The 21727-nt window shown below is 48.0% G+C and overlaps 7 protein-coding genes across 7 annotated transcripts; 5 read left to right on the top strand and 2 right to left on the bottom strand.

Annotated features, from left to right (window-relative positions):
- Window positions 1–810: 810 nt before the first annotated feature.
- On the top strand, window positions 811–2429 carry EYB26_005309 (uncharacterized protein; the record flags this gene model as incomplete). Its single annotated transcript, XM_054264595.1, has 5 exons — window positions 811–1101; window positions 1151–1913; window positions 1960–2027; window positions 2074–2260; window positions 2314–2429. 5 exons carry the CDS (start codon window positions 811–813, stop codon window positions 2427–2429), a joined length of 1425 nt encoding a protein of 474 aa, XP_054120570.1.
- A 376-nt stretch (window positions 2430–2805) lies between these two features.
- On the bottom strand, window positions 2806–3902 carry EYB26_005310 (uncharacterized protein; the record flags this gene model as incomplete). Its single annotated transcript, XM_054264596.1, has 3 exons — window positions 2806–2910; window positions 2964–3320; window positions 3372–3902. The coding sequence occupies 3 exons, from the start codon at window positions 3900–3902 to the stop codon at window positions 2806–2808; spliced, it is 993 nt and encodes a 330-aa protein (XP_054120571.1).
- A 283-nt stretch (window positions 3903–4185) lies between these two features.
- On the top strand, window positions 4186–8042 carry EYB26_005311 (uncharacterized protein; the record flags this gene model as incomplete). Its single annotated transcript, XM_054264597.1, has 3 exons — window positions 4186–4591; window positions 4642–4937; window positions 4983–8042. The coding sequence occupies 3 exons, from the start codon at window positions 4186–4188 to the stop codon at window positions 8040–8042; spliced, it is 3762 nt and encodes a 1253-aa protein (XP_054120572.1).
- A 3146-nt stretch (window positions 8043–11188) lies between these two features.
- On the top strand, window positions 11189–12740 carry EYB26_005312 (uncharacterized protein; the record flags this gene model as incomplete). The annotated part of the gene is made up of 2 exons (XM_054264598.1): window positions 11189–12266; window positions 12319–12740. 2 exons carry the CDS (start codon window positions 11189–11191, stop codon window positions 12738–12740), a joined length of 1500 nt encoding a protein of 499 aa, XP_054120573.1.
- A 2102-nt stretch (window positions 12741–14842) lies between these two features.
- Window positions 14843–15131, top strand: EYB26_005313 (uncharacterized protein; the record flags this gene model as incomplete). Its single annotated transcript, XM_054264599.1, has 2 exons — window positions 14843–14911; window positions 14964–15131. 2 exons carry the CDS (start codon window positions 14843–14845, stop codon window positions 15129–15131), a joined length of 237 nt encoding a protein of 78 aa, XP_054120574.1.
- Window positions 15132–16859: 1728 nt separating this feature from the next.
- On the bottom strand, window positions 16860–19528 carry EYB26_005314 (uncharacterized protein; the record flags this gene model as incomplete). The annotated part of the gene is made up of 5 exons (XM_054264600.1): window positions 16860–18109; window positions 18178–18536; window positions 18593–19023; window positions 19075–19282; window positions 19350–19528. 5 exons carry the CDS (start codon window positions 19526–19528, stop codon window positions 16860–16862), a joined length of 2427 nt encoding a protein of 808 aa, XP_054120575.1.
- A 1100-nt stretch (window positions 19529–20628) lies between these two features.
- EYB26_005315 (uncharacterized protein) lies at window positions 20629–21177 on the top strand (the record flags this gene model as incomplete). The annotated part of the gene is made up of 1 exon (XM_054264601.1): window positions 20629–21177. One exon carries the CDS (start codon window positions 20629–20631, stop codon window positions 21175–21177), a length of 549 nt encoding a protein of 182 aa, XP_054120576.1.
- Window positions 21178–21727: the final 550 nt, after the last annotated feature.

A 21727-nucleotide genomic window follows, 5' to 3' on the forward strand; every position in this document is an offset into this window, starting at 1 on the left:
CGAGGGCATCGCTTTGGCTTCGTCAGGTGAATCCGCGCTTTGACTGGTAAAATTCTTCGAGGTTGTCTTCAGTGGCCTGGGCCAGTGGCGTTCCTGCTTTAATTAGATTTACAGCAAATCATTCAGTAAGGGGAGCTGCGCACTAGTTCTCGAAGAGACGGACTGAAAGCTTCCGTAGCATCGGACTGAAAAGTGAAGATTCTACCGGTGCCCTTTAGCCGGATCACCATATACACATCAGCATCGCACTCAACGCTGTATGTGTGGCCTTTTTTGAAAAGAGTCTTCCTGAGCCTGCCTCTCTGTTGACTCCTAGCCCGCGGAGTATCTAGTTGACGTTTTCTGGAAGTTGGATCTGTGGACATTGTGTAGAGTGATTTGCCTCTGTCAGACTTGATTTCCTTCGTATTTCGATTGCGGGATCGAATGGATATTTATAATGGCTATTGAGTTTTGGCTCTTGAGTGTTTGAAACAGAATGAGACCGTGTTGTCTGTTGAAACCAACCAGGACGCTTATGTAAGGTCTCTTCCTCTGAAGACTATATAAGGCCCCCAGCTCCCCCATCTACAACATTGCTCACTATACGATTTCTCTTTCTAAATCCACTTTTTCCAATCGTTGATGGATGCTGTTAACATTTACGGGACTGCCGCTGGCGGCATATTGATACTTTTCATCCTGGCTCGTTTGAGACCCGCGCTCTGTGATCTTATTCGGATCTCCTCTATTGTGGTGTCGAAATATCTTGTTTATCCATATGTGCTGAATCGTCATCGATGGTTCGGGCCATGGACATGGGCAGGCATCATGAAAAGTTTGGTTTACGGAGCGTTGAACTGCGTTGTTATTTTGTACAGAGTCCACACCTGGGATGAGGCTAGCGTTCGGGCAGGCAGGCTTGCTCTAGTCAATATGGCCGTCTTGTTCATGACGCCACAGCTGGGTCTCCTGGCAGACATCCTTGGAATCTCTCTGCAGTCTTGCCGATGGATACATCGAGCAGCTGGATGGATGACCTGGATTCTAGCGATAACGCATGTATTAAGTATCCAAAAAAACGTTGACCCTCAGCAAAAAGAGATCCTTTTTGGGATCATTGTATGTTGCAGTCACCCTTTTTGATATCAAGGAGCTAATCGCTCTCTAGGGAATTGTCTCGCTAGCAACGATTATGATACTTACTTTTCCGACCTTCCGCAAACGGATCTACGAACCATTTTTGAGAATCCACCAAGCCCTCACAATTCTATGCTTGTACGCCATCTGGCGACATTTGCCGTCAGCATCTATCCTTCCACGATTGTATCTCTACATTCCTTTGTCTTTTCTCGGATTGAGCACTCTTTACCAGGCCGGAAAATTTCTATACCAGAACAGCTTCCTCTCATCCCGGCCAAAGCCTCGTGCAACAATTACCTGTACACCAATTCAGCCACCAATCGCTAAAAACAAGCAAGACTCGGGAAAGGGACTGGGAAAGGATGTTGGGCGCATCATAAAGATTCGCGTTAATCTAGGAAGGCCGCTTGAGATCAGTGCCGGCCAGTGCATTCACTTGTGGATGCCGTCGGTGAGCCTCTGTTCTTGGATGCAATCGCACCCATTTGTGGTTACTTCTTGGTCACCAGCGAAGCAGACCACACTGGAATTATTTGTCCAAGTCCGTCGAGGCTTCACTGCAACTTTGCACCAACGTGCCTCTGCCAGTGGATCCGCTTCGTTCTGTGCGTTTGTGATGGGTCCGTTTGGGGTCAGCCATTCCTTGAGTCAGTATGAGACCGTCGTTGCCGTGGCCAGCAATGCTGGTATTGCCGGCGTGGTTCCCTATCTCAAACAGCTTCTCTATAGCTACAATACATTGACGGGTCAGATCCGCCGTCTGCATCTAGTGTGGGAAGTTGACACTCTAGGTAAACAATGATCATTTACACACACGCACAGAGCTAATCGATACAGATATGGTTGTTGAAGCGCAGCCTCTACTCAATGATCTTCTCAAAGACGACAGTCTTGCCAACGGCTATGTAAGTCATACCAGGTCCTTTGAGGATAGAGTCTAATGACTTGCAGATATTTGAAGTATCGATCTATACCGAATCAGCCCACGACGACGGAGAATCCTTCGGGGAACACAATCGTGCTTTCCGATACCATGGGAAGCCTGATTACAACAAAATTATATCCACCGAAGTGGCAGATGACTATATAGAGAGGGTTCCTAGCACTCCGGAACAGACTGGGGAGATTCTGATACTGAGTACGTCTTTGATATAGTCGATAACTGATCGGAATACTAACATAGTAATAAAGCTTCCGTCTCAAACAGATTGAGGGATCATTTAAAATCTGTTGTTCGTGGGTACCTTGGTAGGAAAGTTACTATGCAGGAAGTGGACTATGAGCCGTCTGAGGTTATCGCACAGTGATTATGGGGTAATACTGTTTCTCTAACCTAAAGCGTTCATTAGTTTGCTAGTAGAGATAGACAACAATTCCATGACGTCATGTTCCTGTTTAAAAAACACGATCGACCTTGCATATTATAGCGGGACGGCTAGACCCACATTGAGAGCACGTTGATGACGTCAACATCCAGTTCCAGCTCGAATGTTTGAAGCCGAGTGCTTACTAATGGGCGGCTCAATAGAAATGTACTGGCAGCTACCATATAGAGGAAACATTATTTTCATCGAAGATAGGATGACTTTGACGAACGGAGGTAAAGTACATGCTTTAGAATTTGCACCGTTCGTACAATAGAAAAATATGACACACAATATTCACAAAGCCTAAATCAGCTATTCACATCTGGGAACTGATAGAGTAGAAAGTACGTGCCGAAATCAGTGCGAATCGAGCTAATCCCGCTAAATGCTCTTTTGAGAGTTTCGCGGTCTTGAGGATATACTACACAACAATTAGATACTCCGTTATCTGTCAGTGGGTTAATCCGAACATACGTCTTTTAACTCATCGACAGATTCAGCTGTATCTGTCCTTAGGAGAAATTGAAAAGTCAAAGAGTCCATAGACCAGCGGTCTACATTATCGATTCCCTTGGCGCCGTTGGACTTGGTATATTTTTGCATGAGCAGCGTGGCTATTGATGCGACAGCTTCGATTGACCTGGACTGATCTGGAGACCCCCTCACACAGCAGTCCAATGCCGCTGACGAGTTTGTCAGCTCTTTCTTCCGGCATGTCAGGTAGCTCTTACCGATCTGAATCGTGCCGTCCATTCCCAGCAGGATGTTGGAGCAAATGAGAGCCTGGTGGTCATACCCACATGCATGGAGAAAGGATAGGCCGCTGAGAATCTTCGCCTGGACTTAGCGTTTCATATTCATATTCAGGGCGTGTGGCGTTACCTGTGCAAGCGCGGATAAGACTTGAGTGTCCTGTGGATAATAATCACAAGCGACCAAGTGGTCGAGAGTCACAGGGAGATCGTCAAACACCATGTATACAGAATCTTCATATGTGAAGTATTCTCGAACAAGCAGGATATTCTCATGTCGAATTGTACGGAACTTCTCCAATATATCTTCGGCATCTTCTTTCTTAAGTGTCCGTATGGCCCTTAACTCCGATGGATGGGTACGCGCGGTAGCTATAGAAACGTCACCGGCGAGGTCACAGTTGAATATATGGTTGTAGTGTTTCCAGGGCGACTCATCCCAGCCACTCAACTGATGTTCGGCTTTAGCTTGAAGCACGGCCAAGGGCAGTCCCAACCTCTTAGGACCACCAGTTAGCTTAGTAGAAGTTGTTTTTTCTATGGTGGTTTTTCCACCGTCTCCTCGGATTTCCGTAAGTCCATCCAAGGGTTGATCCAAGGTTTTTACCGAGGCATTGTCCGAGGCAACAACAGCTGGACTCTGAGATGGTTTGTCCGACATTGTAGACATAAATCCAATAGCCACCTAAAGGCGTTCATTATGTAGGGTGGACCGGACAGGGGAGACGGAGAATTTATACCTGAAACATTACAATAGACAGGAAAGGAGACTAAATCTGTAGTTTCAAAACAGGGAGGTGTAGAAACGGTAACATGACTCATCTACGCGTTTCGCATCGATCGCCGTCCAAGAAATATAAATACCCCGACGTGCCAACCCTCCCATCGTCTCTCACGATTTCTCCATCGTCTTTTTACTGAGAAGTCGATCACACTGAGTTGACATGGATCGTTCTATGTTCAGCAGTACAGAGTTACGGTTGGCAAGAGAACGACGCCTAAAATTTCAAGGCACAGCAAAGATCAATATCAGCCAAATATCTCTATCTTCCGAGTACAAACAGGACAATGTGGAGAGGCTGCGCCGCATCTTTGAGAGTGAAGATTGCGACCGGTTATCATTGCCAAACCATGTCGTTGCGACCATCTCGAGGGAACACCTCATGAGCGCCCTGAGTGGCAACCAGGTAAACGCAAACTCTTTGATGAGTCAGCCGTCTGATAGCTACGTTCACCTGGAGTTCCCTATTGGGCAGGTAGTGTGCCTCCATGGACAGCACCGCTTGAGAGCAGGGAGGGAGTTCTTGGCACCCTATGACCGGTGGTGGACGGTCGATCTATATTTAGACAGTAGGCCTAGATCCATCGTTTATTGTTACTGGGTTCTGACTCTCGATGAGACATCAGTCGGGAGCTTGAGACGGAATTAGCGGATGAATATGCTAATGAAGCGACACCGACCGATGGCGAAGTGTATCGCAGAGTCCGTCAGTATCAGTATGAAGCCAGTGCTCGCTTCGAAGAGCGATGGTTGTCTCGGCTGACGGAAAATAAACAAAAGCGGATGCGACAACTGTCACAGCCGGAAAATAGTTCGATCCGCTCAGCTTTTGACTCGTTGCTGCCAATTCCAGGTCTCTGGAAGGCGATGAGTATTGGCAACCTTCCTCGGGTGATTGCAGTGAAGTGTGATGAGGTTCGTATATCCCTGGCGTCATGAGACTTTTGCTGATGCCATCAGGAAATCATCCACTACCTCCGCTTTATTAAGAACTACTGGTCATCGCTAGTCGATCATGACCGATCCCAAATGGAGAAGATTGATTGCATGACCGTGGAGAAGCTCCAGCTTCTGGTGCCAGGAGGGTTGGACCGGACCAAAGCCAAAGGCCTCGTACTCAGTGGTGAAGCATTTCCGAAATTTAACCAGTCGGAACGCAAGTCTATCTGGAGAATTTTGCGTCATCGCGGTGAGATTGTTCCGTCACTTCACACGTTTTTCAAGGACCTTTCTTACCTCGAGGTCACTGCGAGCTGCCTAGGACGATTAGTGGACCTCGCCGCCCTGCGTAAGCGCACCATCCGATCCGCCATGAAGCAGATCTACAACCCTGCGAGACATGGTCATGGTCGCTACCAAATGCAAGTGTCCGAGACAGAATTCCGACCATGTTCAGGGACGGTGGAAGAAGGCAGAGAGAGTGGATATCGACAACTCTGGCTCTTTGCCTTTCGACACTATCTCCAGATGCCGAAAGCTCGTCAAAAAAAGAAGCGACATGCCAAAACCAAGTTCCGAGAAGCCAACGATGGAGTCGTGTACCGAATGGCATCACTGGCCCTGCAACTAGGCTTCGACTCACCGCAGATCCAACGTCTCATGGACGACTCGCCAGATCGCCGGCTTGCGCTGGAAGCGCTTCTGAAAGCGCGCGACCGTGATCATTATCGATACGATTCTATCGATACGCTGGTCAATCAGATCGTGGCATGTTTTAACGAGGCCGTTCCTATCGAGATTCAGGACCGTCGTGCATCAGCTCCTTTTTCCACCATCCCCAGACAGAGTCGATGCGGGAAACCCAGCCTCGACTCTCACGAACAAGAGAAAAACTTTCTCTTCCTTGATCAGATAGAGAGCCAACCACCGGATGAGGCCGTTTCCGCACTCTTTGTGAGAAGATGTGTATATTTCGCTCTCTTTGGTCGACCATCTGAGCCTCCACCAACCCCCATTGACGAAGACGATTCAACGCGCCATAGCTCCCCTCATTCGCCTCCGTCGCCGCTGTTCGTCCCCGAAGAACACAATCCCTTGGCTGACCACCAGATGACGGGGATCGCGGGTCATGTGATCGACAGACCTGACACGCAGCATCGGAATAGTAGACGTGAGGAGCGGCGAGAACGGCGACAGCGACGGCGGCAAGAGCGGGAGACTCGGCGACGGCAGAAGCAGGAACGGAGGCGGCAGAGAGAGTCTCGCCGTCAACAACGAATGTCCAATGGTGGACATGAAGGCGGACCGGCTGCGAGACCCCATTCTGTAGACCAAAGCCACGCGGAATCAAGTCGGGCGGCTTCCGGAAATATCACTGAAGTGGAAATCGACGCTAGGAATGAACATGAATCTACACCGCCGGAAGACACTATAACAGAGGAACTTAGAGGTAACGCACTCACCGCTGACCGTACGCCACTTGATCCATTGATAGCGGAACCGATTGAAACCGAAGCCGCGTCTGGGAAAGACCCTCACGGGGCGGACACTCTTGATGATATAATGGTGCCAGAGATCGTTATCGATGATACCGAGGACAACTCTAGGCTGCACGGCTCCACAGAAGCGAATACACCAGGAGAGATAGACGAAAATGAGTCTCTAACTCGACACGAACCTGACCACCTTGGAGAACCGCCGTCAGGTCGTCTGATAGAGGATCGTCAAGCCGTTCTCAGTGCCTTAAAACAGCATAGGGCTGGTCGACGACGATCCCGACCCTTAGGACTCAAGCGGACGGTCATATCCAGACGACAGGCTGCAGCACAGACCCGTCTCGGCGGGAAGAACCATCGTCTGACGCAAGTAGATATAAAACAGGGGCATAAGTTCACCTCCCATGCGGATCTCCCAGTCCAGAGCCCACTTGAAGAAGCTGTGGCGGAAGAGAGGGCGCAAACGCTTGCGCAGTTAGAAGAGATTCCAGCTATCTCAGAATCGGCCGTTGCAGATCCTGCCAATCCTTCTCCAATCCAACCTCTAGCTTCTATGCCAGAATTTATTGCTCGATTGCGCGAGTCCGAAAGCCCAGCGGAGGGGAATCGTGAGTACGGAATTGAGGATCATCCGCCTGCGAATCCTCATGAGGACCAGCGGCAGGATCGTAGTGATGAGCGGAGCCCGGAAGCCGCAAGACCAGAACTACTGACTGAAGACAGAGAATCCCGTCGGAAAGTCCCCGAAGCACGACGTCGACAGGAAGCCAAGCAGCGGGTAGAAAATGCTTCCCGGGCGGCTGAAGAGTCCGAGAATGACTTTACCCAGACTCGAAGCGGGGATGATCTCTTCAATAATGATGACGAAGATGGCTCACTCGCCGCGCCAGAGAACGGTCATTCTGCTGCTCGTGAGGAACGTCCAAAGACTCCCTCAACACTCCAACCCCCTAAGGCTGAGCCGAAAAAGTTTGCTCGACAGGCCCGTCAGGGTCCGTACCGACGCCCAATTGGGAGAGGCCAAGATGGTCAAAACCGGCCACTTACACAAATCAACATGCAAGTGGCGGCTCCAGATCATATCACTATTCCCCCAGAAGAAGATCGGCCATTGCCGGCCATTCCTCCGATCGAGCAGACGCCGATCGCGGAAGCTCCAAACACCCTTCCGGCTCCCCAGTCCAATGACCGTAGTGTCGACCGCAGGAGGAAAGCAGCTGACCGGATTCGACAACAGCGACCACCCGCTGTCGCGAGTCCTCACGAGCCGTCCCAGGACCCGGTCATCTTCTGGACTTGGACGGGGACTCGGTGGAAGGAGGAGACAAGAGTTGTCGCTGATCAATCTGACCAGCTTCGCGTTGAGCGCGAAGCCAAGCGCTTTGTGGAAGCTCATCACGCGCAGCTACGAGACGCGCGTATGCGCATACTTATGCCTTCACAATGCCTTCCGTCGGCTCGACAGGATGGGAGCCATTCCGTGTTTCTGATCTTTGAGAATCAGACCATTACGGAAGCTATGGAAAAGGCAGCTATGGAAAAGGCTACAGCGTTGTTCATGCACTCCAGACACCACCGCCCTTAATATTAGCTACTCTGGCTCCTATGTGACTCAATGATGCGAGGCCGTATGGATAGCTAGGCCACGAGACCGCGTCTCGGCGGCTCGACAGGCTGACTGGCCACTGGGGAGACACGGTGGCAGCCAGGTAGCGGGCTGGGCTCCATGGCCGGGGCCATATAGCCCAGCGTGCTACCTGGACGGGTCTATGTGTCCATGCCCAGATGTACTTGGCCTTAACGCCTCCGCCTACGGTCCAGTGCTCTATGTCTACATCCATTTGGCCCTCCCAGACACGTAGACTTGTCTTTACGGCGGATCAGGCCATGAGGCTCTCGACCAGTATCCCACTACGACGTATGGCCAGCCCAGCCATATGGTTACCGCATCTTAAAAATTCTTACCTAAGCCTCTCGCGATCAAGAGAAGGACTATCTAGAATGTATACGACCTTGAGATGCGTTTACCAGGTGACAGAGGTGCCTATGATTCATTTGATCCTATGAACGGCTTCCTAGGACGCAGAGTTCTAACGTAGGCAAAGGGCTACACAGCCTCTAGTTGAACGGCTTGACCGTCCTATCACAATCAGATTGCTGAGTCGTTTACCTGTTCGAGAAACATACAGCTTTAGTCATCCGCCTGTAGTTAACTGAGTGAGCTATGAGACCGCTGAGTCATTCGCCCGTCCCTAGAAACATGAAGCTTAGTCATCCGCCTGTAGAAACCAGATTGTCTTGGCTGGAGTGCCGTCTCGCGTTGATCCTCTTATGGCAAAGAGTAGTGCGAGAAGATTGTCTTGAGACAGTTCTCTTGAGATAAACATTTTATTCCTGGTGTGACGGATTGACCTTAATAGATCAGCCGATCCGACCCACGTGATTTGGGAGAAGGCATCCGATACTTGATGTGATCCATGACAGCAAACATTGGACAATCTGTGTCATGTCTCTTTTGTCTGAACACTGTAGACAATACGAGACAGCTGGGTGCCTAAGACATCTGTTCTGGCTGTAGGATCGTCTTGTACTGTTTATCCTGATGAATATCTTACAGCTGCCTCCTTCTGTTCACGCTAATTTTATCTCATGCTGAGCCTGTTGGTTAGGGCTTTATGCGTCCTTAACTTATGTCGCTGCGTTGGAGATGTCCTCAATGTTCAGTGGCGAGGGTGTGGTTTCCCCCAGCAAAAGTTTACTCATCTGTCTGTGGAGCCTCACAGCCCCACACCCCCCTACCCTAGGCCTCTTCGTACCTGAATCTGCACCTGAATCTGCACGCACCTGTTTTCATCTGCGATCGTTCTACTCTCTAAAGATTTTCTATTCGGAATTACAGATACATGCTTCATGAGATATCTGAATTGTTTCGATCGACCATATCATTAGGCGTGAATAATGGGGACCACACAAAGAAAGTTAATGGACCTTCCAGCTGAAGTGTTGCAGCTAGTATTTGAAAATGTATAAAGCCTCTCTTCACACAGACATACTCCGTGCTGATGGTTTAGGTGATACCGAAATCTGACTTATGGGCACTCTATTATACTTCCCAAACTCTGCGGGTTCACGCAGTTCGACTACTCTTCCGGGAGACATTCATCACGTTCCAGAAGAACGTCCCCATATCCTTGAACTTCAGGAAACTGCCAGTGAGGACAATAATTGATATATTGTTGAGGGAGTTATCGCATATACGAGACCTGTACCTATCCACATCTTCATGCACGAGTTCTACGAGTTTACTTGACTTATTGGGTCGAATCCCAAACTTGAAGTGTTGCGTGTACGGTGACTCCCATCCCATTTTTCTATAACTCTATGGAATTCTACAGGGCTCGTGTTGATGCTGACTTTTTGAAGAATTGATGCGGACAGAGGCCACAGAATCTCGGAGCCTAACACGTGTTCCGCGCCGGATTTATCCTTGATCATTCTCTAACGCTGACAAAACTCTTTCTTCCACTGCATGAGCGGAACCGGTGACCTGGCTCTACTCGTAAAAATTGCAGATATGAGCTCTTATCGTCATATTGAATTCCTTCAATGAGAGAATTCCGTCAGACGCCGTCATCCACGCTCTGTTGCAATCCATCTTTCAAACACTCATTCTGGGAGCTTTACTGTATGACGTAGAAGTCTACCATTGGTGCGAGGACAAGATGCTCTGCGTGACCCTGTATCCACAATCTGATTTTTATTTTGGTTCTTCGTGTCTCTTGTCTCTCAAATCGGGATAAACCGTGTCGATCTTGCTCCAACGTGAAGCTGGGAAACCTTCATCAAAACGAGAGTTCGAAAATAGTGTGTATATGTCGTGCAACAGTTGCTTTAGGTTCGATCTATCTGTCGGGCTTTTTAGGACTAAGAGGTCTGGCTCAGCTTTACCCTCATGCTAGACGATTGCGATTGAATTCTATGCTCCCTACTTAGCTCATGTTATGAACCGGTGTAATAGACCTTATGCTCTATGTCTCCAGCGGCAAATCCGATGCGTTTCCAAGTTTTGACTTCTTTCATACGCTAATCTTTAGTGCAAAGTCATATTGACTTACGTTTAAATGGAATATATTGTCAGGATCTTGATACGAAATGGTGCCAATAGCCATCCTATGTTAACAATACACACCTTAGTAGGCCTTCTCACGATATGGTTTATGTTCTACAGTTTGTTCATGTACTTCGCACCTCGTTCAGCAAGTTTAGCATGTTTAGATATCCGATGGGCCACAGATTCCATGCGCAGAATTCCATGCACAGAACTGTCACCCGAAAACTACAGGCTCCGTGCGCAGAATTCGTCTATTTTTAGTATTTCATAATATTGTAGACTTTGATGATGACGGCTCTGGGAATTCCATGCATGGAATTCTGCGCATGGAATCTAGAGCTAAAAATAAATAGTAAAGAATCCCATGCATAGAATTCCATGCACAGAATCTCATATTACGGGATGAGAATCATTTATTTTTTCTTTAGGTCTGACATCATTGGATGAGACTAGGGGGATGTGGGGACTACGGGACGCGGTACGCATGATTCATCAAGACTCATTCTGCGTCATGAGACCGCGCAGCACCTTGAAGGGTTTATAGTTCGGAACAGATCCCTAATGTGCCTAACAAAATTTGCATTTTCTTGCAGCTCACATTCTTGTATTAGGCTGTGACCATGATTATCGAACTCTTCTCTAGCGTTTTCGCATGGACCTTCATTGCGATCGTTGTTGGTTTCTATTGTCTGATCCCAAAGCAGCGACCAATATTCCCAGTCGTCAACGACTATCCCGGCGACATATTTCGCCGGAAGGCATATCAAGAGTACAACAAAAATGCTAAACAACTGATCGCCGAGGGTTTCGCCAAATACAACGGGCCCATCACTCTACTCGTGCCTAATGGGATAAAAATCGTCTTGCCTTCAGCTCTCAGTGATTGGGTCAAGACAAACAGAGACCTTGATCACCAAGAGCTTGTCAGAGAGGAATATTTTGCACAATTCCCGGGATTCGAAGCTCAATATGCAGCACATAGCCCCGACAGGATGTTGATTGACTTGCTGCGAACCAAATTATCCCAGAACGAGGAAATTTTGTCAACAATTAATCAACATGTTGCGGCGGCTTTGCAGCATCACTGGGGGAAAAGCGAGTCCTGGCATACAATCGATTGGGATAAAGACACTACCGGGATCATCTCACTGGCAGCGGCGTCGGTATTTGTGGGACCCGAGACTGCCAACGATGCAGAATGGCAGGCTCTTGTCCAGACCTATGTACGAGAATTTTTCACGGCGGTGGGTGAGCTTCATGCGTGGCGAGCGCCTCTCCGGCTGATCGTGCAATGGTTTCTGCCGCACACCTCAGCATGCCGTGCTCTTGTCCGGAGGGCTCGCGTGATGATACGTGATGTGGTCAACAGAAGGGCTGAAGAAGCAGAAGAGGCACAACGCCAAGGACGAACGCCACCACGGTACAATGATGTTCTTTCCTGGACCTTGGATATACCAAGCAACAAGCTACCGGCTGGCGACATTCAACTCGCTTTGGTCATGGCAGCACTTTTTACGACCAGTGAACTCCTCAGACAGATTCTAATCGACATTGCCAAACATCCCGAGCTTGCCGCACCGCTGAGACAGGAAATCAAGCAGTCAATATCTGAATATGGATTTTGCCAAACTGGCCTGCAAAAGATGGAATTACTGGACAGCGTGATGAAGGAGTCCCAAAGACAGATTCCTATTTCAGGTAAATTCCGAGGATCCAGAGCTGATGTATTAAATCTCACTAACGAATTTAGTGGGGTTGGAACGTAAAGTGATTCGTGATACCACGCTCCCGGATGGAACGAAGATACCAAAAGGTTCTCATATAATGGTCGACGCAAGCGATATGTGGAGCCCAAAAGTTCACAATAACCCTGATGTGTACGATGGGTATCGTTTCATGAAGCGGCGTCATATGGGAGATAAAGCGAGTCAATTTGTGCAGTCGAGTCGAGAGCAGAATGTCTTTGGAGGTGGTCGACATATTTGCCCTGGCCGGTTCTTCGCGAGTACCGAGTTGAAGATATGTTTAGCCCACGTTCTGTTCAAGTATGACATCCGGTTAAAGGAGGGTTATCTTTCCACGCCTTTACAGTTTGGGGTATATGCAAGTGTTGACCCGGTTGCACAGCTAGAGGTTCGACGGAGAGAAGATACTGAAAGCTTTCCGTTGTGAGTGGGCACATTTTTGAGACTGATTAATCGCGAAGAGCTTTTTTTTTCCTTGATGCATTCGAGGTCATTGACTTTGGACCGGTTGGAAGGCGAAAAGTGGGAAGTTGGTCTTGCCAGATTGCCGGATCTACCAATCAGTTCTAGTGGATTCGATGTATCATTACATATTTATTACAATACGTTTTGAGATAAGTATAACTGAGAAATTGAGTGGGAGCGCATAATGTATTGTAAATATGATGTGTCTGATCTAATAAAAATAAACAGTATAGGCATACCATACAAATTACAGCCAAGGATTATATACACTAATTCAAAATAGAATAAATTAATATATTCTTAAAAAAATACTTGTTCATATGAGAACAGTCGAATGTATTGGTCGATGCGCTACGAGACGTCAGGGTCTCCTAGAGCTTCCGCGTGTCATTTCTTCGATTTGATTCCTACTCACGTTCGTTCAGAGGAGCATAAGCACCGATCAATTGTGTGATTCGCTCAAGTTATTCTGTATCAAAAGCTGACTCGTTCTGGACCGTGATTCTTGCATGATTAACAATAATCCTTCATTTTGAAATTTATCGAACAAGCTTTAGAACACGGGGCTTTAGTAATAGAATTGACGCGCTCCAAGAATGTTGTAATGACTAGTTCGGAGCCCTGCACATCACCTTTGAGGCGCATCAGTTGGCTTTTCCGGTAAATAGCCTGGGCTTCAAGCCGCAAAGGATTTTTCGACATTCTAGGCCACCCCGCAAGGGGCACTCCAGTGCCATGCCAATGAGGCTTAGTGTCGCCCCACCGTTTCGGCATTGGAGTGTGTTGGTTCACTTCAAGTGTAGCTAAAGTTCTGCTATTGGATACAGCCAACTTGTTCCAGGCCAATCTTGTGCAGTATTTACGTCGAAGGTTGAACAGGCAGCCGAGTCATCCGCCAGTTTTAAATTTATGCAACTAGTTAGTATTCAATTTCTACAACAGAGGCACTGCGGATACAGTTTCTGCCAATCAAATCAGCAGTTACTTTTGAACACAGAGCTGAGTCATCTGCTTGTTTCCAAACGACCAATGAGGTAATTAGCTTGAGCTCCGGAATGGCTTACTATCTTGATGAAACTGACTAAGTAGGAATAGCCCCAAATGTTCAGCTTAGTCATGATCTGGCGACCTTAACAACCGCTCAGATGGCTGTGGAAGTTTGCAATCAAGGTCAGAAGAGAAAACGCAATAGTATTGTATGAGTCACGTCCCCGTTAGTGATCTTCAAGGATGGCCGCTGCTCATAAAATATATAAATCGTGCATTTCCCCTCGATAATGCTCAATCAATCCTACCCTCTGCCGGCTAAGTTCATCTCAGTTGGGAATGAATATGGCCAGTGATTCATCGATTTCTTTTCAGGATGGTGAATGCGAGGAAATCACGGACAAACGGTCGACTAGCCAACGTCTCTTCGGCTCTTGGGAAAGGTTCCCATTCTCGCGAACGGATACCATCTTCGTCCGGTTCCCAGGCATGGACGGAGAGGGATACTGTGGAATGAGGATAGCCGATCTCTTCTCTCAGCCAACGTTGGTCCAAAAAATGACCCCTTATTATTCTCTACGGGGACATGATCTGGTACAGCGAACCTGTCATCCGAACTTGGTGAACCTCACGGGCATGTCAAGGACCGGGGATGGGCTTTACTTCAGTTATGAGAGAACAGGGGCTCCCTTGACGAAGCTGTACGCGCTGATCAGGGGCGATGTAGTAGCAGTGGCCAGTATTTGCAAAAAGGTCTCAGACACACCAGGACTTTATCAGGGAGACGACTGACGAGTGTGTAGATCTTACACGGTTTGATATACATCCATGAATCTCTCAACATCTGTCATGGCAATCTAAATTGTGATACCGTCTATATCAATGAAGCGGGCGAAGTTCAAATTGGCAAGTGACTGCACAATCAAAATATCCAGAATTACCCCTAATGTCTCGGCAGGTGATATTGGCAGAAGCATGTTGCTTGGAGAGAGAGAGAATTTTGCTCGAGACGTAGAAGCTGTTTATAGTATCGCGACTACCCTTCTGGATTTCCCTAGTAGCGTGAAGCTTGTCAGCATGTCAGGTCTAACGGCGGATCAATTCACGAAAATGCCGCCCGATACATCTCCCCAGGGTCTTCTCGAGGTACGAAAAGTTCCTAATGGTGATGATTCTATATGGTCTAACAGCCAGATAGCACCCATTTTTACGACTTGGCCAAGATTCGTGGTATTTGTCGCACCTCGGGTTGTTACACTCTTATTATCTCCAGACCCAGCCACAAGTCGGATCTTCAGAAGGGGAGGAAACGGGAAATGAAGAGAACAGCAGCGAATCCGAGAACTCTATTGGAGAGGCTAACTAGCCAATTTTGGGATATTGCTGATCTTAAGTACCGAAAAATGGTGACGCTGAATCGTCATATAGTCATGAACGATATACGCCGTCCAATTAGACCGAGAACTACCGCAGTTCGAACAGTTTTGTACCTTGCCTGCGATACATGCCAGAAGCCACTTAGCATTGCAACCAGGGCAATGGTATTTCGTCGGTTTTGAGATCTGAGCATTGCTTTGAGCTAGGTTAAGCGCAAGATCAGTTGCTAATCCGGCCGTGCTTTCAAAGTACACGCCGAAAACCATCTTCTTCCTGTACCTGATCAATGTGCTCCGTCGATATAGTCATCAATCGATTGCAATCTTACTGTCCAATCTCCTCTGTATAGTTGGGCAAAAAGCTTTGACTGTCCGCAACCAACCAAACGATGAACTTTGAATTCTTGATCTTTGGCGGTGATCGTGAGATCAGATAATTCGCCGGAGACGAGGTACCTGTCACTGTTATTTCTGGCCTTTCTATGCTTCCTAATACACTCACTTCTTTATGCTAGCATTTAAGTCGTTTTCAAGCTGCCACTCCTCGGCTTCAATCATGTTGAGGATATGAACCACTAACATCCATCCTCTGCTGTTTCTTACCCCGCGTTCGTTGGCAAGACTGCATGATGATCAAGGTCAATGCCCTGCTGGATCAGACCTATGTGACGCTTTGTTAGCAGTCGCCATTCAACACGTTTCTGCTCTGAATAAGTCAACACGATTCCATGAGGTTCTGAAGAATTTTCCAGAGGGAAACTCGTGAAGGATTGATTTGAAGCCATCTTCAACGTACACGATGTGGAGCGGAAAGAGACTCTGGTATTAAGGGTAATAGACGGAGTCCCGTATGTAGCTTAAATAAACTGACCTAAAGGAGTAGGGCTCCGTATGGCTCCATATAAATCAGGATAGTGAATGGAATGTTGCAGTTCCAACCTGTCTCAGCTGCGAGGAAGTTGTGCTTTTTTGTGAACCCAATACAGGACACATTTTACGTTTATGAAAGTTAATGTGTACAAGCTTCTTAATCATTTCTATTTGAGCCTATCTTGTTAAATAACCCATTTAAGTCTATACCAGTTGATTCCCACAAGTCACTCAAAGACTTATACTCTCGACATTCCCAGTCTTGCTGTGCTTGCTTCTGTATACTATTGTAGACCTGCATGATTTCCACGACTGTAGTCTTGTTTGATTCTTTTCTGCCTCAAAAGGCCCCTCAGTAGAGTGATAAAGTGTGTGAAATGCTGATGTAAATCGAAAAGACTCATTGCCATCATGCTGGGGGGGGATATTTTGCCCAGTCATCTGTTTCCGTTCCATTTAACGTATCGGCTTGTGTGATGTGATTCTATAAATTTGTGACGCTGGATTCTTGGATAGTGTCTAATCTCATGCGATAAGTATGCTGGGGGCTCATACGTCAAAATCCATCTTATCTATATACTTTGTAGACATGCTGGCATTGCAATGAATCGTATGACGTCACAACAATCTGCCAGAATATTGTGATTACTAAGACAGGGCCCCACATTAACTAACTTAACTAACTAGTTAACTATCTAAACGGAAACCATCAAGGCTCCACAATGAATAACAGACTACAAAATAGTCACCAGGGCTACAGTGTACAAAAGCAAACAAAAAACAACTATTATGAAGAAAACGGCCGAGACATCGTTCATCTCATGATCAGATATCAGACAGAGTCACATTTATCGGGATATTCGCAATCTCTTTGACCGACGTATTGAGCACTTTGTGGGATGAATAGGGCTAGATTCGATCAAGCGAGGGTCGATATTCACCATTTCAGAGGTGACAGAGGAAGCGGGGGTGTCTCTGCCGGAACGGCGATCGGATCCAGAAGAGGAACCTGAATCATCGAAAGAAGAATCTCCATGGCCACTCACAAGCTGCCATGGCGGAAGATGTTTCTGTTGAATCTTAATATCGTATGCGTGCACTTCTATAGCATGGAGCAAGAAATCAGTGATTTTGGTGAACTTCGGAACATCATGGCACATCTTCCAGGTGCAGCCGATTCCGTCGTAGGCTTTAGCGAGATGACAATCGATAAGATGGCGCCGCAGAGAATCTAGTCGCTCAGAAGGAAATTTGTGCGGAGGCGGATTAGATGTTGAACACTGGGATAGACCGTAACAGATGATGCAAACATCCGTCGGGCAGCCAGGAGTTTGTTCTTCGAGGCAGAATGGCTTTTCTGGTTCCGCAGACTCATCATCGTCGAAATCCCAGTTGACTCGAACGCCCCGCCGATTCGGCTCACAGAGCATACTGAGCGCAACCATGTCTTTGGTTGATTGTATACGTCTTGCAAGAAGCTTGTCTTCTTCGTAATTCTCCGCGTCTGGACCATAAAAATTCTCAACGAGCCGCTCCCGCTCCGCGAAGATGTATGTAGGGATGGGAAGCTCCCAGTCCTTCTTGTCGGGGCTTTCAATGTCGCTATCATCAGGATCGGCCGGACCGAGAAGTTGCTTGATCTGTCTGTCGACTTCGAGGATAGGCGCATTATAGAAGTGATCTTTCCTGGCGGTTTCCTTGGTGTCCTTGGCTAAAGTTTTCCGCAGCTGAGAAAGCTTCTTACAAAGTGATTCGTGCTTCTGGTAGAGATGCGGGAAGGCCTGTCGGGCATTCTTTTTGGTTCCAGCAAGTGATCGCATCTCCTCCATGGCCTCTCGCTTTGCCCGCTTGAGCTCCAAAATCTGTGGGTCCTGGCAAATAGTGCGGCGCTGTTTCTCAGTCAATTCAGAGGAGGGAGCGGACAGATCCCGTTTCCGGAGCATGCTCCCGGCAGCCTGTAGGAGATGTTCCTGGGGTGGCCGGAGAAGAACCACGTTTTGAAGATCGCGTTGAACAAACTGGGATTGGTAGTGCCTCTCAAAAACCCCGTCTCCAGACTGACCGAGCACCCTTTGCCGCTCCTGGCTCGTGAAATGCCCTGTGATAGCATGTTAGATGCTAAATGATCTTTATATATCTAGATCTAGTAGGGGTTTTCAGACTTACGGTTCGCCTCGTTCGCAGTCCAGCGTCGATAATTGTAGTGGCCAACATCATCTTTGAACTTGGCATCCCGACCCAATTCCCGCATCGCATCTCGGCTGGTGGAATATGCCATCGGCAGAGATTTGTCAAGCTCGAGGCCGTATTCTGTGTGTTTAACATGCCGAAGGAGAGGGGTATCTAATACCTCGGGTTTCCATTCCAGGGGAAGAGAAGCAAGGTAGCCTGGTACACGAAGACGCCATATTATTTCTGGTGTCAGCATAGTATTGGCAAAAGCCTGGTCCCAAAAGGCGTATGTGATGATTTGCAGGATCGGGCAATATGCTAGTTGATAATCACAATGCATGAAAAACCTGGTTCTATTGGGCAGACTTTAGCATTATAGGACTCCGAGGGTGGCAGTTGTAGTTCTTACCCATCGGCACCCTCAGGTCGGCCTTTTAGGTTGCGAAACTCAATGATCGCACATAGGACGTCACGACTGCCATTTGGGTCTTTGAGATAGAAGAGATCAATATCCCGATAACACACCGAGTCTGGAAGATCCTTGGCCGAAACATATTGAGGAATGTCGCTTTGAAAATCCGAGCCTCGTTTTCGTTTACCCAAGGACGTATCGTTCGGTAGGTAGGCTTTCTGCGGAAGCAGCACACCGGGCCGCGTCCCAGTAATGGAAGACCAGAGCTGGATCGTAGCGAATTGTATCAACATGCTCATATGACGGAAAAATTTCGAATGGATCCAATGGTGGCGGTACAAAATACAGAAGACGTCCACGCTGAGTGTACTCTTTTCCTTCATGCGTCGAGAGATCGAGTGCTCGGCGGGGAATGGTCCGTTGATAAACTGTGCTCGCCATTAGTCGTGAACAGTGTAGGGGGAAGAAGGACGATGTACTCGTCGCATCTGTTCTTGGACTTTCTCGTCCATACGACGCCGGGCGAACAAGCTGAAATACTGTTTGAGGCGCCGCCAGTATTCATCGTAGGATTGGAGAAGCTTCTTACGGGAAGTCTTGTGCATCCAATCGAAAAAGTTCATGTAGATTGCCTGATCCTCAGAGAGAAGATAACTGACATAGTCCTCCTGTAATTGGAGGCAGTAGCTAGTCGCAGTGAGTATACTTTTGGACGACGGCGGCAAAGGTGTAGGTTTAGGTGTTCAATACTTACTTTCGCCAGTACCGTTCAACCACGGCGATCCCTTCCAGGGTCTTGGGCTTGTGGTTGGGGGGAAGCCATCCTACGCTTCGATAATGTTCAAGCCTGGCTCGCGTTTCTTCACAGAGGATTGGATCCCTCCAGTACTGATGCTCGTCGGGGTTCGCAGGCGGGAGGGGAGGCGCTGCCATGGGGAAGGGTAGTATGATGGAGACCAAGGGTAAGAGGCAATGGGATTGGGTTCACCGTGTGTGTGGGTTTGGGAGATCGGGGAAAGGAGCACGTTGGAGGGAGGGTGGCAGATGGCAAAGGAAGGATGAGGAGAAGGGGAGGGGAGCGAGTGCCATCTTATACAGTGGACGACCAGGCCGGTCAGACAGAGACATTGTGGGATCTGGCCGCAGCGAGACCATCGTCGGCGTGATGCTGTTGCGAGTCGAAAAGATAGTTACGATCGCGACAACGAGTTAATGACTAAGGATGCTGTCCGCGAATCAGGGACGACGCACGTGATGCGACGTTAAAGCGGCGGGCCGCTTCACAGCGAAACGGGGAGTGGAAATGCCGCCGTATGCGGCTGCCGTAGCGGTCATTTTGGACGTCCATTCCGCAGGTCCAACTATTCTAGTAGTAAAAAAGCTTAAACACTGCGTGGCTTGTTGGTTTCTTGCCAAAGTGGAAGTTTTTTCACGGTAATAACCAATGGAAAAACTGATACCCCGGTCGACTCCACTAGGTCCGTTTGAGGCTTAAAATTAGGCCTGAAGAAGCAAAAAAAAATTGTGTATAGAGTTCTATGAGAGATCCCTAATTGCTAAGACGGCTAAGCTCTTTACTGAGCCCCATTCAATACCCACCAACAACAGTAAGTAACCTAGCCTAGGGAGGCTAGTTTGTATATAGTATAACACTCATTTCACGTAGTAAACCCTCTTATTGGTTACTAAAATACTAGACGTAAAGTCCTAATAAGAGTACAGTTCGTCAGCCCCTTGATTATCGGATATTTCTAACTTAACTGCCGTAACCCTAACCATCTGTCAACCTAATCTGTGGATTCTGTTCTAAGAACATATGGCGCTATACCCGATTAGGATTATAAACCCTAACTCGGGGGATTTCCGCAGACGCCTCCCATTGCCCGTCCGGCGGGGTTTACTCACATTGATTTGAATGTTTTTGTAGGACCCGATGGGAAACGCCTCTCTCATCCTCGCACAACTTGCAAACTCTCTCAAAGAAAGCATACATCTCCAATTTTTATCTATCCACCTCTCAATTTCTCAGAGCAATGGCCGAAGATCAGATTCTTGACAACGGGCTCCCCCAGCTGAACCGCTATATCACCGATCATAGACCGGATGGGAAAGCAGTATTCAACACTGAGATTCCGGCTCCTTTGAGCTGGCAAAAACTGCCAAGCGGTTCAGCAATTGCGCTGAGCTATAGCACGACCGAATTCCCAGCCAATCTGGACGGCGGCAAAGATATCGCAAAATACCAGTCTTATCTTCAGAGTCCACCGGGCCTCACTGTTCCCGGTGGATCCGTACTACGTGTCGTTGATCTGAACCCGGGATCGCTCTCCCCAATGCATCGAACACTCAGTCTTGACTATGGAGTCGTGATGGAGGGTGAAATTGACCTTCTCCTCGACTCGGGTGAAGTCAGACACATGAAGCGGGGGGACATCATCATTCAACGCGGTACCATGCATGCATGGAGAAACCCCAGCAAGACGGACTGGGCTCGTGTTTTTTTTGTGATGCAGGAATCCCAGCCTGTGCAGTTGGAAGACGGAAAGACTTTGGGAGAGGATGACGGGATGGGAACTGCATGAGTGGCGTTCCATCGTTCCATTCAATAGACTGCTTATCAGATCTAGACTACTTATAACAGAATAAACTCCTGTTTAACTAAAACAGAGAGCATCCGAAAGACAGAGACAACTTTTAACTTCCACGCCACTATTATCACTTCAATGTCTCAATAGCACCGGCCATTCACATCGTAAAAGGGTGGTCCCAATAGTGTATGCACCCGAACCTTCCGTGTTGCGCGATGCGTGACGATGCATCTTGACGCTTACCTGAGGTCGTATGAAACTAATGAGGATAGATCTATGGTCCTCTCCATCCCCGGACTTTTTAAGCCTATCATTGAGTTTACGAAGAACACTCATGGATTAGTGCACAAACGACGAAGTACCGGATGAGTTGCGGACCAAAAAGACTTATGTGTAAATGTTGAAGCCAGCCACAACTGGTCCAATTAGCTTTGGCGGTATGTTGTACGCCGGATTCCTAGGCGACAAATTCATCATCTGGATGGCCAAGCGCAACAACGGGGTCCACACCCCTAAACGCCACCTTATTCTACTCATCTTCCCC

Source organism: Talaromyces marneffei, chromosome 4 (assembly GCF_009556855.1).
Source record: "Talaromyces marneffei chromosome 4, complete sequence".
NCBI classification, from domain to species: domain Eukaryota; kingdom Fungi; phylum Ascomycota; class Eurotiomycetes; order Eurotiales; family Trichocomaceae; genus Talaromyces; species Talaromyces marneffei.